At 37.2% G+C, this 14,040-nt stretch overlaps 5 protein-coding genes across 5 annotated transcripts; 3 read left to right on the top strand and 2 right to left on the bottom strand. All coding sequences in view use genetic code 12, as the record gives it.

Annotated features, from left to right (window-relative positions):
* Positions 1-900: 900 nt before the first annotated feature.
* ASG1 (Asparaginase) lies at positions 901-3,810 on the bottom strand (the record flags this gene model as incomplete). Its single annotated transcript, XM_001527647.2, has 1 exon — positions 901-3,810. One exon carries the CDS (start codon positions 3,808-3,810, stop codon positions 901-903), a length of 2,910 nt encoding a protein of 969 aa, XP_001527697.2.
* A 649-nt stretch (positions 3,811-4,459) lies between these two features.
* ARC1 (G4 quadruplex nucleic acid binding protein) lies at positions 4,460-5,608 on the bottom strand (the record flags this gene model as incomplete). Its single annotated transcript, XM_001527648.1, has 1 exon — positions 4,460-5,608. The coding sequence occupies one exon, from the start codon at positions 5,606-5,608 to the stop codon at positions 4,460-4,462; it is 1,149 nt and encodes a 382-aa protein (XP_001527698.2).
* A 1,743-nt stretch (positions 5,609-7,351) lies between these two features.
* On the top strand, positions 7,352-9,733 carry ERT1 (Transcriptional regulator of nonfermentable carbon utilization; the record flags this gene model as incomplete). The annotated part of the gene is made up of 2 exons (XM_001527649.2): positions 7,352-7,423; positions 7,676-9,733. 2 exons carry the CDS (start codon positions 7,352-7,354, stop codon positions 9,731-9,733), a joined length of 2,130 nt encoding a protein of 709 aa, XP_001527699.2.
* A 657-nt stretch (positions 9,734-10,390) lies between these two features.
* On the top strand, positions 10,391-12,025 carry PVL30_000214 (uncharacterized protein; the record flags this gene model as incomplete). Its single annotated transcript, XM_001527650.1, has 1 exon — positions 10,391-12,025. The coding sequence occupies one exon, from the start codon at positions 10,391-10,393 to the stop codon at positions 12,023-12,025; it is 1,635 nt and encodes a 544-aa protein (XP_001527700.2).
* Positions 12,026-12,593: 568 nt separating this feature from the next.
* Positions 12,594-13,589, top strand: RPL28 (60S ribosomal protein L28; the record flags this gene model as incomplete). The annotated part of the gene is made up of 2 exons (XM_001527651.1): positions 12,594-12,642; positions 13,189-13,589. The coding sequence occupies 2 exons, from the start codon at positions 12,594-12,596 to the stop codon at positions 13,587-13,589; spliced, it is 450 nt and encodes a 149-aa protein (XP_001527701.1).
* Between the last annotated feature and the right edge of the window lie 451 nt (positions 13,590-14,040).

Consider the following 14,040-nt stretch of genomic DNA (forward strand, 5'->3'; position numbering starts at 1 on the left):
TTCTTCTTTTCTCTCTCTCTCTCTCTCTACACTCATATCTCTCGGCCTACTTTTCCGGTCTTTCCAAGCCTGTATTTCTTTATCTTTTTTTTGTTTTGTTTTTGCTCTATGTTCCTTTGATTCTCTTCAATCTATCGTATCGGACCCCTTCACGGAGATTAAAATTGGGCTTTTTGGTTGTCTTCTTCTTTTTTTTTTTGCTAGGAGTTCGCAAACCTCGGAATAAAATGTGACAGGTTGGAAGGTTACAAAAAAATATATCTCAAAAATATTGGTGACACAATTAGGCCGCTTTTGTGTAACTTCTGTATATATATATACATACAAATTATTCATACTATATTTTTCTTTACTTATTGGAAATACCGATCATGGAAAGGGTGTGTGTGTGTGTTTTCCTTTTATTATTATTCTCTTTTTGGCAAGCGACAATGCTACAAGAGGATAAGAAAATGCAACCAACGGCAAGACATTGTGCCTCAGTAGGAATTGGCACAAGCTCAACATAAAGAGAGAGTACATACATATTGTGAATTTGATTGTGAGTGTGAATCTGATTAATAAAAATTACGCTGTAAGAGCAGGACAAGGGCAAAAAAAAAAATTCAATCTGAAGCTTGCTTGCGTACCATGAGAGTCTTTTGTTGTTGCGCCAACTTGTTCCAAACAAGCGGAAATAAATCATAGACATATCCGGTTAAATTTCATCATCAAAAAATTACAAGCGGGAAAATGGTTAAACAAAGATAAAACAATAGTTAAAAAAAAAAGGTAAAAAAGAGAGCAAAAAAAGAAAAGAAAATGATTTTACTCCTCACGTTTACTACTAGTAGTTATTTTTTTTTTCTTATATTTATATTTATCTTTATATTTATCTTTATATATATATCTATTATAGCTTTAAAAAGGAGCTAGGTAGTCTATTGAGTTTGTCCCATCGGCGTATCCATCGACACCATTCAACTGGGCTATAATTTCATCAAAATCTAGAATGTCATCGGATATGCCAGAATTAATGTCATTGCTATTTGGCTCCGTTGACTGATTTTGTGCTTGTGGTTGTGGTTGATATGCAGGTACTCCAGTACTTTGGTTGAAATTTTGGTGGCTCATGCCATCTCCAGTGTATTGTTCGTTTGGAAAATAATTTTGCTCTTCTTTCAACTTTTGTTGTTGTTGTCCCTGTTGTTGTACGTGATCTTGTTCCCCGCTTTGTCCGTGCATTTGTCCTTGGATTTCACCTGGTTGTCTGTTATGCATCTGGTGTATATTATTCAACATCTCATTCTTTTCAGCCATATAGGGAGGCAAAATCTTTCCAAATATTTGTGCATCCAACTTGTCAAACACTCCCGGAATATAGTTGGATCCCAACGCTGCACCTGAATTACCGCCAACCTCCTGGTTTTCCTCATCTTTACCAGGACCCATTTTCGCAATATTTGTCACTTCTTGAGGAATCTCCGAGTGTGCATGAAATCGCGCAAGATTATGATTCTTGAATAGTTGACCCAAGTCATCTCTTTTATTGCTTTGATAATACTGATTATTGTTGTCAAAGTTTTGAAAAGTGGCTTGAACATTGCTCGATTGAAGTTTCTCGGCTTGTTCTTGAAGTATGGCCTCATTGGCTACCGGCAGTTGCTCGTTAATTGGTTTTCTAACTAATGACCTTGAAGCTGTTTTCCTATTGAGTTGCTCAAATAATGTATTAAGAATATTGTAAATCCTCAATGAACTATTTGAAGAATTCTTTAAGCAGTCCAACACTTTTTTCCCAATTTCGATATCCTTTCTCACAATATCAATATTCAAATCATCATCAAACAAAACGCCGGCGTAGTTGGCACCCAATCCATTGTTGCTGCGGGAACTCGTGAAATGATAGTAGTATACCAAACAGGCTATGCTGAAAAAAATAGTATACATGGAAAACCAGTAGGTTCCAATGAGCAACTTCTCGTCAATCATTTTGTTAGCCAACTTAACAACCATTCGAGCAATCTTGATACAGTTTCGACCTCTAATCAATGATCTAGGATCAGAAGCGTTACCGCTTCTTGAATCGCTAATGTAATGAATGAATGGACGGTAAAGCATAATTTGACAATTCAAAAAAGCCAACTGTAAGTAACAATTTGCAAGCACAAATCGTTTAGGTACATCGATTTTGTTTGAGTTGGGGTCTGTTGGTTGCAATTCTTGGGGCAAATTGTTTAACCAAACTTTCAACTCCATCTCGAGCTCAGTGACATTTTGATGAATATCGTCTGACCCTGAGCTTTCTGCACTATGGACAACCTTCACAGGATACAATTTCTTAATAATGTGGGACATGATGAACATAAGTCTTGTATGGTGGTTTGCACATCCAGCAGAACTCAATCTGCCATTTTGTTTCTCAAAATCATAACCAGTCCGAGTAATATTCTCATCGTCCAAGTCGACCGGAATCTCTTGATCAAACTCGTCCTCGGCTAAGGATCGAGGGAGTCCCAAAAGTGAATTTATGTAGATATCCATCTTGTATATCGTGTAAAACATTCTTTTTCTGGTATCTACTTCGATTGGATCCAACTTGCGTTTAGAGTTTTGGAAAACGGATAGATTTCTGTGCAATCCCTCCTTCAATGCACTTCTCAAAGCTATACCAATGTACGAGTAGCAAGTGGATAATCTGGCAGAGCATTGCAAATAAATAATCATCATAATTATCGTTTGTATCGAATTAGTATCACCCACATTACTAATATCAATCAATTTTCTTGCCTCCAAAAAGTACTTGAATCCATCATCCTCTAAACTATCGTTTGCAGTTGATTGTGTATAAGGTGTCTTGCTAAACAACGAGCCACACGCAAGACTAGAATACAAAAAGGGTAGAAACTTTTGTTGTCGATCGCCATATTGCGAAGGATCAAGCGAGTACAACAAATCAATCTCCTCCAATAATGATGGTCTATGATAAAATCTAAACAAAACACAAGCTTTGGTCCACGTAGTGAATATTAATTCGAGGGTCCTTTCTTTACTTGGAAGGTCTAACTTAATCTCACAAGGAGAGGGAGGAACTGCTGAGTCATCAGACTGTAAACTAATTGATAACCGTTTAGGATGTGCTTGTGTGGGCGCCAGAGCTAGAGGGATATTGGCATTGGGATCTTGCATCAAGTCGACAATCTCGTTTAAACCTGATGAGATCAAAGATTGTTTCAGCTCCATGTACTGCGTGGCTTTCTGAAATCGATCGAGGTCAAATTTTACATTTTGATCAAACAAATTGATTTGCAATTTAGGCAACAATGTTCCAATGATTTGTTGTGCAATAACTAAGTTTTTAGTGGGCAATGAGTCAATGGGTACGCCATTTAAACTATAATTTCTAGTTCCTGTTGCCGCCGCTGCTTGGGCGGCAACTTGGAGTGCTGCGACATTGGGTTCTGCTGGCTTGGGGATTGCGGTAGTCCTTTTGTTTCTGATATTTGGTTCATCATAAGTGCAACGAAACGAGTATACGGTGCAATGAATACAAGGTTGACGGCCATCACACTTTACTTTTTTCGACCTGCATGTATCGCATGCTCGAGTTACTCTTCTTCGTTTATTCTCTGATGTAGCTTTCTTGGTTGCAACAGGAACAGACGGCGAGGCAGAAAATGGCTGCGTAGGAGAAACTCCACTATCATGACTATCTTGCCTATCTTGTTTCTTCGGGGGCGAGCTCTTATTATTAGTAGTAGCAGTAGTATTATGATTAGTGCTATTATTCTGATTATAATGATTATTATTATTATTATTATTATCACTCATATTCAATTCTTTGTATACACATATATATATATTGATAGTAGGTTATGGATGGTATAAAAGTAAAACAAGAAAATATGGGGGGAAGGAAGGGGAGAAAGGGCAAAAAAATGGCGCTGAAATAGTTAAACTTCTCGCTTTGAATAGGAACACCTCAAGTCAACAAAATGGTTGTTGGTCTATAGTCTATCTATACGATATTGTTGATGCTGATGTGATGAAAAAAAAATTGAAAAAAAAAAGTATAGTATTGGGAGGAGGCTGAATTTATGAAAAGAAAATTGTGGAGATATCACAAACTTCGTGAGCTTTTATTTCCGCTAGGAGTTTGTTTTAGTAAAAAAAAATATGTGAGAGAGAGAGAGAGAGAGAGTTTGAGCGAAAAAAAATAAAAAAAAAAATTTGTGTTAAATCAGAGTCATCAAGGATATGAGGTAAAGCACTAAGGAACCGTGGTTGCTTACAAGCGAGAGAAACCAAATTAAAAAAAAAAAATGAGGAAAAAAAAAGCATTCTTTTCTCTTTACGAGTATAATTTGTATGAAAATAATAGAAAAAGAAAAAAGAAATACATTATATTACCATGCTTGCTGACTCAATTCAAATCGTTTCAGTTGGCCTTGGTTGACTTTGAATGGACTTTCAGTGGACTCTAATTGACTTTGGCACCAACAATGGTTGAGTTTTTACACAACTCACCCTTGGCATTGACCAACTTCTTTGGCTCTTGTCCTTCTTCTGTGTATGTAACCTCAAAGTTCTCAGTGGTTGTGAACTTGGGTTGGATAGCTTCCCAGATTTTCTTCTTTGGGTTCAATTGTTTTTCTGGAGTACCGTCATAACCCTCAAAGAAGATCTTGTCACCTGCCTTGGAATCCTTTGGAGGATTGACAAACTCAACTTTTTCGCTATTGGAAGCACACAAAACCATAGCGCAACTCTTTATGCCTCTCATGGTTACTGGTTTCAAGTTGGCGACTACAACAACATATCTCTTTTGCATATCTTCAATTGGAATGTAGTTGACCAAACCAGAGCAAACGGTTCTTGGTCCTTCTTCGTCGCCCATATCAATTGTTGAAACGTATAAAGAGTCGGCATCTGGATGTCTCTCAGCCTTTTGAATGAATCCAACTCTAAGGTCAACCATTGTTGGAGTTGGTTTTGCTGCAGTGGATGCTGCTTTCTGCTGCTGTTGTGCCTTTTCTGCATTGAGCTTGGCCTTGGCAGCCTTCTTAGCCTCTTTTGCCTCTTGTCTCCTTTTTATTTCCTCATCAGTCAAGGCCCCAGTTGGCGCCTGACCTTGGGCTGAAGGCTGTTTCTTCTTCAGCTTGTCTTGCTTTGTATCGTCTGGTTGACTACCTTTTTCTGCATCCTTTGCGCTAGCAGCTGGCTTCTTCTTTTCCTTAATCTCTCTTGGGATTTCAACGTCATAGTCAATCTTGATTGGCTCAGATACAGTTACCAATGTGTTTTGAACGAGATCTGCCCATCTAAGAATATGTCTGTATTTGGCAAGATCCTCTTTGGAGCTCCATTTCGAGGCAATTGGGTAAACAGCCAGAAAGACTATAAGGTCAGCTTTGCCTGGAACACTCCCGCTAATAAAAGTCTTTGTTCTCAATGAATCGTTAAGTTCCTTCAATGTATCCTTATCATCTAATCGGCCAGATAAGGTTTCAAATTGCGAAGCTAAGGCCTTTTGCTCAGATGTCAACTCCGGAAACTGGACCGTTGACAAGTTTTCTTCCTTGACATTGTCGAGTGAAAGCTTTTTAAAAGACTCTAAAAATTCAGACATGTTTGAATCCTATGATGAAGAAGTTTAGTTAGTTGATTTAGTACAATGTGATGTAATTTCGGGAAAAGAAAAGTATTTTAAAAGGGGAAAGAAAAGGAAAAAGAAGAAAAAAAAAAAAGTAAAAAGTAAAAAGGTAAAAACTAGAGTGAGGCAAGTATCGATTTTTCAGCTTCTCAATGTGTTACGAGAAGCGGGAGCGCAATCTCAAGATCATCAGGAACAAAATATTGGTGGTACTCATACCAGTTAGAAAAAGCGGCGGCATCTTTTGCAAGAGAAAGAGAGAGAGAGAGAGAGGAAAAAAAGAACAGAGAGGAAGAACAAACAGGAATAAAAGAAAAGGAGATAACACTGAGTCAGCACACGACTGGATTCTTTTTTTTTACATGGCATTGATTGATAGTGTCAGACTTAAGTAGTGTTCGGTATGCTTAAAGCCTGAACAGTAATAGTTATATTACTGGGTTTTGTGTGTGAACTAAAGATATAACATTAGAAAGTTAATATACTAAGAGTTAGTTGATCTAAAGCTATCTACTCTAAAGTTAGTTAAGAAAGATATAAAGGGGTTATTTGTAGAGGAGACATGAGGGCATATTTATACTGTTTTGCTAAGCTCAAGTCTTTGGGTAATTGAGTAAAGTGGCTACTGTCAATTACTTGCAGACAGGACTCTATTCATGTTGTTTCAGGTTGAGTTGTAATACGAGGTTGCATTGTAGTTAAGGAGGTAGAGGTTTAGCTAATACCCTACACAACCTTAATGGGTGCAATCGGTCGTGTATAATAGCCTATGTGAAACAGTTAGGTGAAACAATCAGATGAAACAGTCATTTAGGTAGTCCGGTTCTGACAGATAGCTATATTTCCATTTTACTCTAGAAGTCAATTAGGATTTAATATGGTTCACCGTTTTTTACTCCTCTTGTTTTGAAAAAAAAAAAGAATGTGTGGATATATCATTTTGTACTTTGTATAAAAGAAGATTAATAAAAGGAAGATGTAATTTGCCGCAAATTGGAACCAAAACAAGTAATTTGTAAATTGTTTGTTTGACAAGGAAACTAAAAAAGGGAAAATGAGATACAAACAAACAAACAAACAAATTGCTCTACATCTTTCAAGTGGTGTATACTTTGTGAAAATACAAGTAAAGTAATATACATGAAAAACAAAGAGCCTTTGATGAAAATGTAGTATTAGATAGGAAACTTGAGTGAATAAAACATTACTTCCTTAGAGATCACATCAGACTCTTGTATGTAAAATTTAGAAAAAAAAAAAAAACAATAGTGGGTCAATATATATTCATATATGCAACATATGGTAGCATTATTTTTCTTAATATGGTGAGCACTATGTATTTAATGTATGTATCCTACTTTCATGCACACACACACACATATTCACACTTGAACATTGAGATATAAACATTTTCTTATTGTCGCTTTTTTATTGTCGCATTTTTACAGTCAATTTTTTATTGTCGCTTTTTTCTGAACCTCTTTTGTAGTGGATGATGCATCTACAATTTTGTTTATGTAATCGTCGATGTTAGCCTAATCCTGTACTTCCACACTCCTCTCCGCATTTCACATTGATACCTTTGCTCTTGTTTCTACAAAGTCAACCACGGCTAACCTCATCATCAACTTACCACACATGCCAGTTATATATGAGGGGTTGAGAGTTGAGGAATATTAATATACATAAAAAAAAAAACGATAGAAACAAACAAAACAGATGAAGGAAGAAAAATCGCAGAGGGAAGCTAGTATCGAGACTGGCAATGAATCAACAGTAGTTACCAGACAAGTATGTTATTGTCATCGTTCTTGCGATAGTCATAGTCATAGTTATAATTATAGTTATAGTTATAACTATTATTATCATTATTATTATTATTATTGTTGTTGTTGTTGTTGTTGATACTGTTACTTTTATTTATATTATTCTTTATCCTTGTCGACCGAGGATGGTCCCAAACATCAACTTTAATTTTAATAAGGTTTTCCTTCTTACACGATTTACTAACATTTACTTTTTCTTCTTTTTTTTTGTTTTTAGCAGAGGCGTAAAAAGACTTCACGAGCATGTAATCATTGCCACAAGGCCCACATGACATGCGATTCAAACCGGCCTTGTTCGAGATGTGTACGCAAAGGTTTAAGTGAAACATGCGAGGACGCTCCAAGAAAGAGAAAAAAGTATCTCGAGGATGTCCCCAACTCAAGCTTAACCAATAAGCATACAGTATCCAATGTTAATGCAAATTCCAGTCTCAGTACCGTTGCTACGGGCCTGCAAGATAATATTCTGCCGTTAGATGGGAGGAATAGTATTTTAGGAATAGGACATTTACAAACACCTCAAAGCAGCTTTCAACTGCCTTCACATCAACAGCCAAATAAAACACAGTCGCCTCTGGTTATACACCATCAACAGTCCAACGAGCGAGCCCCACAACTTTATAGACAGCACTCGCTTCTACAACTGCAGCGACTACCTCAACCTTTACAAACCCATCAAGCTACAATGTTTCAACATAGTGCAACAGCACCTGAACTAACTCAACCATTATCTGAGCAATACATTGAGAATATGTACCAGCACACTTCACCTCCACAACAGCCACCCCTACTGTCGTTGTCACTGCACCCCGAACAACAATATCATCAAACAACATTGACACATGATCATAACCATTTGTTCCCTAAAGCACCAACTAGTTTAAACACCCAAGCATCGTTCAATAATTATCAAAAAAAGAGTAAATTTATGTCATCAGCAGCAGATTTGGAGTACTCAACATTGTCAAGCATACTTCAGGACACTTTTGGTGGACACCATACAACTTCAAACGAAGGTACTCCAAATTCGCACAATTTTTCACCAACTCTTTCACCAGAAAACACCAATGGTTTAGGGATCCGTCATTCGATACCAGCATTAGAAGGGGCGAACAATGACCCCAGTCACGCACAGCACCTGTCCCTGAATGTTAATATGAACCTGGACCAGAACCAGAACCAGAACCAGAACCAGAACCCGAGTCAAGCACAAAAGCTTTCAGGTAGTTCATCTTCATTTAATCAAAAGACTCATCATAGCCTCTTTGGCAACTCAATGTACCCCAGGTGCGATGAAAATATTAATCAATACTTTATAGGAAAAACAGATGGTGAAAACATGACATATTTCCCCGATATTATTACTGCGATTGAACAAATGAAAAAAGACGATTACGCAGTGTATCAAGAACGAAATTCAAAACTGAGTCTTTCCTTCTCTGTCGGTATTCATCCCGAGCATGGTCTGGGTCATTACCAAATTTATAATCACCACAACAATAGCAACAACAATAATAATAACAATAAAGACGGTGCCCAGAATTTGCTATACAAAGAGCCAGAGGAAATCTATGCAAAAGTACAAAAGCCCTTTTCGTATACGCCAGGGTACCACTTGTTGATTGCATATTTAAGAAATAGATTTTCTAAACCGATGTTGGTAAAGATGGCAGAGTCCATGGCGGCATATAGACCATCCTTTATTGCGTGCACTAACTCGCTCAAGGAGCATGACTTGATCTTTATGGAGCAGTGTTTCCAGCGGACATTACTCACGTATGATAATTTCATCAAGATAAGCGGAACACCAACAATCGTTTGGAGACGTACTGGAGAAATTGCTTATGTAGGTGATGAGTTTTGTGTCCTTACAGGTTGGCGCAAGGAACAACTACTTGGTGGTTTTGATGGAGGAAAAGAAGAAAAAGAAGAAAAGGAAGAAAAGAAAGAAAAAGAAAAAGAAATTGGAGATGGAAGAGGTCAAAGAAAAAGAGAAAGTGAAATGCATAGCAAAGACCACGATATCAGCAGCAATATCAATGGCAACAAGAAGAGGTTTATTGTTGAGTTACTAGATGATGAATCTGTGGTTGAGTACTTTCAAGTCTTTTCGAGGATTGCGTTTGGTGACTTTTTAGGTGCAACAATGACAGAGTGTACCTTGCTAACCCCGAACCCAGATGTAAAGATTCGCACCGGATGTGTATGGACTTTGAAGAGAGATGTGTTTGGGATCCCCATGATGATTGTTGGTAATTTTCTTCCAATCTTGTAAAAAAAAAAGAAAGAAAAAAAAATTTTCGTATACTTTCTGAGTATGCTATGTATTTAGAATATTTATTAGAGCAATATAGAGCTTAATAGAGCATTGAAGTGCATTTACTCTACTGGGACCAGAGAATTCTAGCAGAGGTTGTTGGATCTATATGGTGGATAAAGTGGCTTTTGCTTCTTTATGGTTTTCCACCAATCAATGATTCTTAAGCGCCATCTCTTCTGCTCCTTCCCTATAACACTTGATCTCTCTTACACATATACACAAAAAGTAAATTTAAACCTGACTGGCGAATAAATACTGCGCGCTATAACAGAAAATGGATGGGGTAAAATAAAGGTTGACTAAATAATCGGCGTGCGTGTGCGTCCATATATACATTTATGTGTAATTGTGTAATTGTGTAATTGTGTAATTGGGTGATTGTGTGTATAAGTTTGACAAAAAAAAAAGAGAAGGGGGCGGGGGGAAGGAGCGGACGAGAGAAAGGGAAAGCAGGAGTAGAATAGAAGTAGAAGTACGATAAGGTGAGAAGAAAAGTAGTAACAGAGCAAAACAAATTTATATTCCTTTATTGCCACTTGTTAATATCCAAGAAACAAATCACATCATCATAAACTTTCAATTAGCAAGATTTTGCTTCAATTGATAAACAAGATGGCTCCCGTGTTACTGCAGTATGGTCGATTGACCCAACAGCTAATTTTTTCCGTGAGCATTATATGCCTTGGCTCCCTCCAATTTGGATACCACATGGCAGAGCTCAATTCTCCCGAATTAGTCTTGTCATGTAAGCAATCCAACCCTGGACCAGTGCCATACGACGAGTCGTTCTTTGGTATACGAGGATATCGTCAATGCATTCCTATGACGCCTGATCAGATTGGATTGGTCACTTCAATTTTCTCTATTGGTGGATTGATTGGTTCGTTTTATGTGGGGTTTCTTGCTGATAAGTACGGCAGAAAATTAGCAAGCTATTTACACTGTGTGTTGTATATCTTGGGCTCTTTGCTAAATGGATTGAGCAATACTTATTTGAGTTTGCTTGTAGGTAGGTTTATTTGTGGCTTGGGTGCAGGTATGGCATTGGTTATAACTTCGATATATATTAATGAAGTGGCACCTTCCAACGCAAAGGGCTTATTGGGTTCAATGAACCAGGTAAGCATTAATGTTGGGATATTATTTACGCAATTGCTTTCTCTCAAGTGGTCAAATGATAATGACTGGAGATGGCTTTTGATTACCGCCGCGGTAATAGCAGGGATAAATGTTGTTGTGTTATTTGCATATGTGCACGAGTCACCATTGTGGTTGGTAAGTCAGGGTCGCGAAGGCAATGCATTTACGGTCTTACATAAATTAAGAGGCGGCAGTTATTCCGATGTAACACAGGAGGTCAACAGCTGGAAAGTAGGAGTAAATAATAATGGAGAAGAGTCCAACTCAGTTTTTGATGATGGCGATTTAGAGAGCAACAACAGAGCCAATACCATTAGTGGTAATGATAATGAACAGAATATTAACGGTAATGATGATAATGGCAATAATAAGAATAACAATAACAATAACCTTGATGAAACTGATGCTAATGGCACTGCTGCTACCAATGACGCTGAACATGTTTTCGCTCAACATAGATCTAAAAACACAACTGTTACACTCAAAGAATACATCACTTTACCAGAGTTTAGAAATTCGAGAATTGCATCTACGGGAATATTGATCTTACAACAATTTGATGGAATCAACTCCATAATCTTTTACGGTGTTTCCGTCCTTGTGGCTATTTTCCCCAATCACTCCATTGTTATCAACTGTTTAATCTCATTGGTAAATGTCGTGGTGACATTTGGTTCGGCACAATTGGTGGACAGATTGGGAAGAGTTCCATTATTGTTGATATCGGTGTCTTTCTTGGGGCTTGCTACAATCCTAATGGGCTTTGGCATTATATGGACTAACGAGTACTTGTCAATAATTGGAACCTTCACATACATCACTTTCTTCGCTATTGGGTTGGGACCCATCCCCTTTTTGCTAGTGGGCGAAGTGACGCAACCGCAAGCCAAGGCTTCAGCTCAAAGTTTCGGAACCAGTTTAAACTGGATCGCCACATTCATAGTTGGTTATCTGTTCCCTGTATTGTTGCATGCAATTGGTGGATATGTATATTTCATATTCACCTTGATGTGTTGGTTCAGCATTTGGTTCATCAAAAATTACGTGCCTGAAACCAAAGGTAAACATACTTACAGCAAAGTCTGGGGTATTGAACATACTAGTTAATTTAGAATGTCAATACTCGTAAGTGAAATCACTATAGTCTTGTAATGAGACAATTTACAAACAACAGCCCACATCCCAAATAAAAAGAAACACTAACAAAGTGGGGGAAAATCGCGCATTAGGGCTGGAACCCTAACTTATAAGCTAATTATTTTTTTTCCTCTCTCTCTCTCTGTGTATATAAATATATATGTGTATATAACGATTTGTATGGTAATGTATGGTATTTATAGCGAAAAAAAGCAGTTGGTAGCGGAGTCTTAGTATAGCTTTTTTTTTTCTGAAGCGCAATGAGTCGCAGTGATGCATTACGTAGTATTAACAAAAAAGTAATAAGTACCATAATGATTGAAATTGTAGTATTCATAGTTAGAGTGTTGACCAGTGCGAAATTTTGTACGAGAGACTGACTCACGTGACAGTCACTACATTGTGCGAGATACACTCACCAATTTTTTTTTTTCTCTCACTCTCTTCTTCCTCCTAGCGAAAATTTCATAAAAAACTTGCAAATTTGTATAGGGCTCCTTTTTGACCATTTACATATCCAACCAACCAACATACAACAATGCCTACTAGATTAACCAAGACCAGAAAGCACAGAGGACACGTTTCTGGTATGTAATTCATGAATACGGAGAGCACGAACTTATGGAGATTTGAAACTTTTGGAATAAAGATGAACCGTAGGTGGGGGATAGGAAAAGAGGCTAGGAAGAAAGCCATTCAATCAAAAGCAACAATAAAAAAAGAAAAAATAGAAATAAGAGAATCAACAGAGGGGAATGCATCATACAGTCTTTTCTTCAATAAGGTTATCGACTCAACAAGCACTAAACTGCGATACATAACATCAGCATTGGGGGGGGAAGGAAGAAGTAATTTTGAGCCTATTGTTTGACTATGCTCAAATGCGTTGAATTTTGAACAAAGATTTTATCATTGTTGAAAGTTGACACATTCCTTTCTAATTATATGGTTGGATGATTAACGACATCCAGTATAATACTAGCAAGAATTTGTATTTTTCAGTTATCATTTCTCCTCGTGTTCATTGAAATTTCCATTCTTTTCTTTTTTTTATTAGTCCATATTTTATTTTTCTTCGTTTGTCATTTGGTCATTAGAGAACAAGTTTACTAACATTCTTTTTTTTTGTTTAGCCGGTAAGGGTAGAGTTGGTAAGCACAGAAAGCATCCAGGTGGTAGAGGTAAGGCTGGTGGTCAACACCACCACAGAACCAACTTGGATAAATACCATCCAGGTTACTTCGGTAAAGTTGGTATGAGATACTTCCACAAACAACAAAACCACTTCTGGAGACCAGAAATCAACTTGGACAAATTATGGACTTTGGTTGAGAGTGATAAGAAAGATGAGTACTTGAAGACTGCTTCAGCTTCAGCTGCTCCAGTCATTGACACATTGGCTGCCGGTTACGGTAAAGTTTTGGGTAAAGGTAGATTGCCACAAGTTCCAGTTATCGTCAAGGCCAGATTTGTTTCTAAATTGGCTGAAGAGAAGATTAGAGCTGTTGGTGGTGTTGTGGAATTGGTTGCTTAATTGAATCAAGAGTAAACTTTTTTCCTATAAAATCTTTGTATACTTTTTTAATGAAAAACCCAGTTTCCGTGTTTGTCTTGATGTTTAATCTTGTAAATGTAGAGTAAGCTGCTGCTGCTGCTGCTGTTGTAAAATTATAGTAATCTGTTGATGAGGGATGTAATTACCATGTGTCTTGTATACTGCGATGATTCTAAGCATTTGGGGGACACGAAGAGAAGAGAATAAAGATGCTAATTTGATTGTTTATACTCTTTCAGAATGCATTCCAAATTCAAGAAAATCCAAGTTTACACATTTTTACCACTCGGTTTTGAGAAAAAGGTAAATAATCAAAAAAAAAAAAAAGACAAAAACATAAACAAATACAGAAATAAAAATAAAAATAAAAATAAAAACAAAAAAAAAAACACCCATCCACCTACCCACACAGAAGTTAGGCATTTGAGGT

Source organism: Lodderomyces elongisporus, chromosome 1 (assembly GCF_030384665.1).
Source record: "Lodderomyces elongisporus chromosome 1, complete sequence".
Lineage (NCBI taxonomy): Eukaryota > Fungi > Ascomycota > Pichiomycetes > Serinales > Debaryomycetaceae > Lodderomyces > Lodderomyces elongisporus.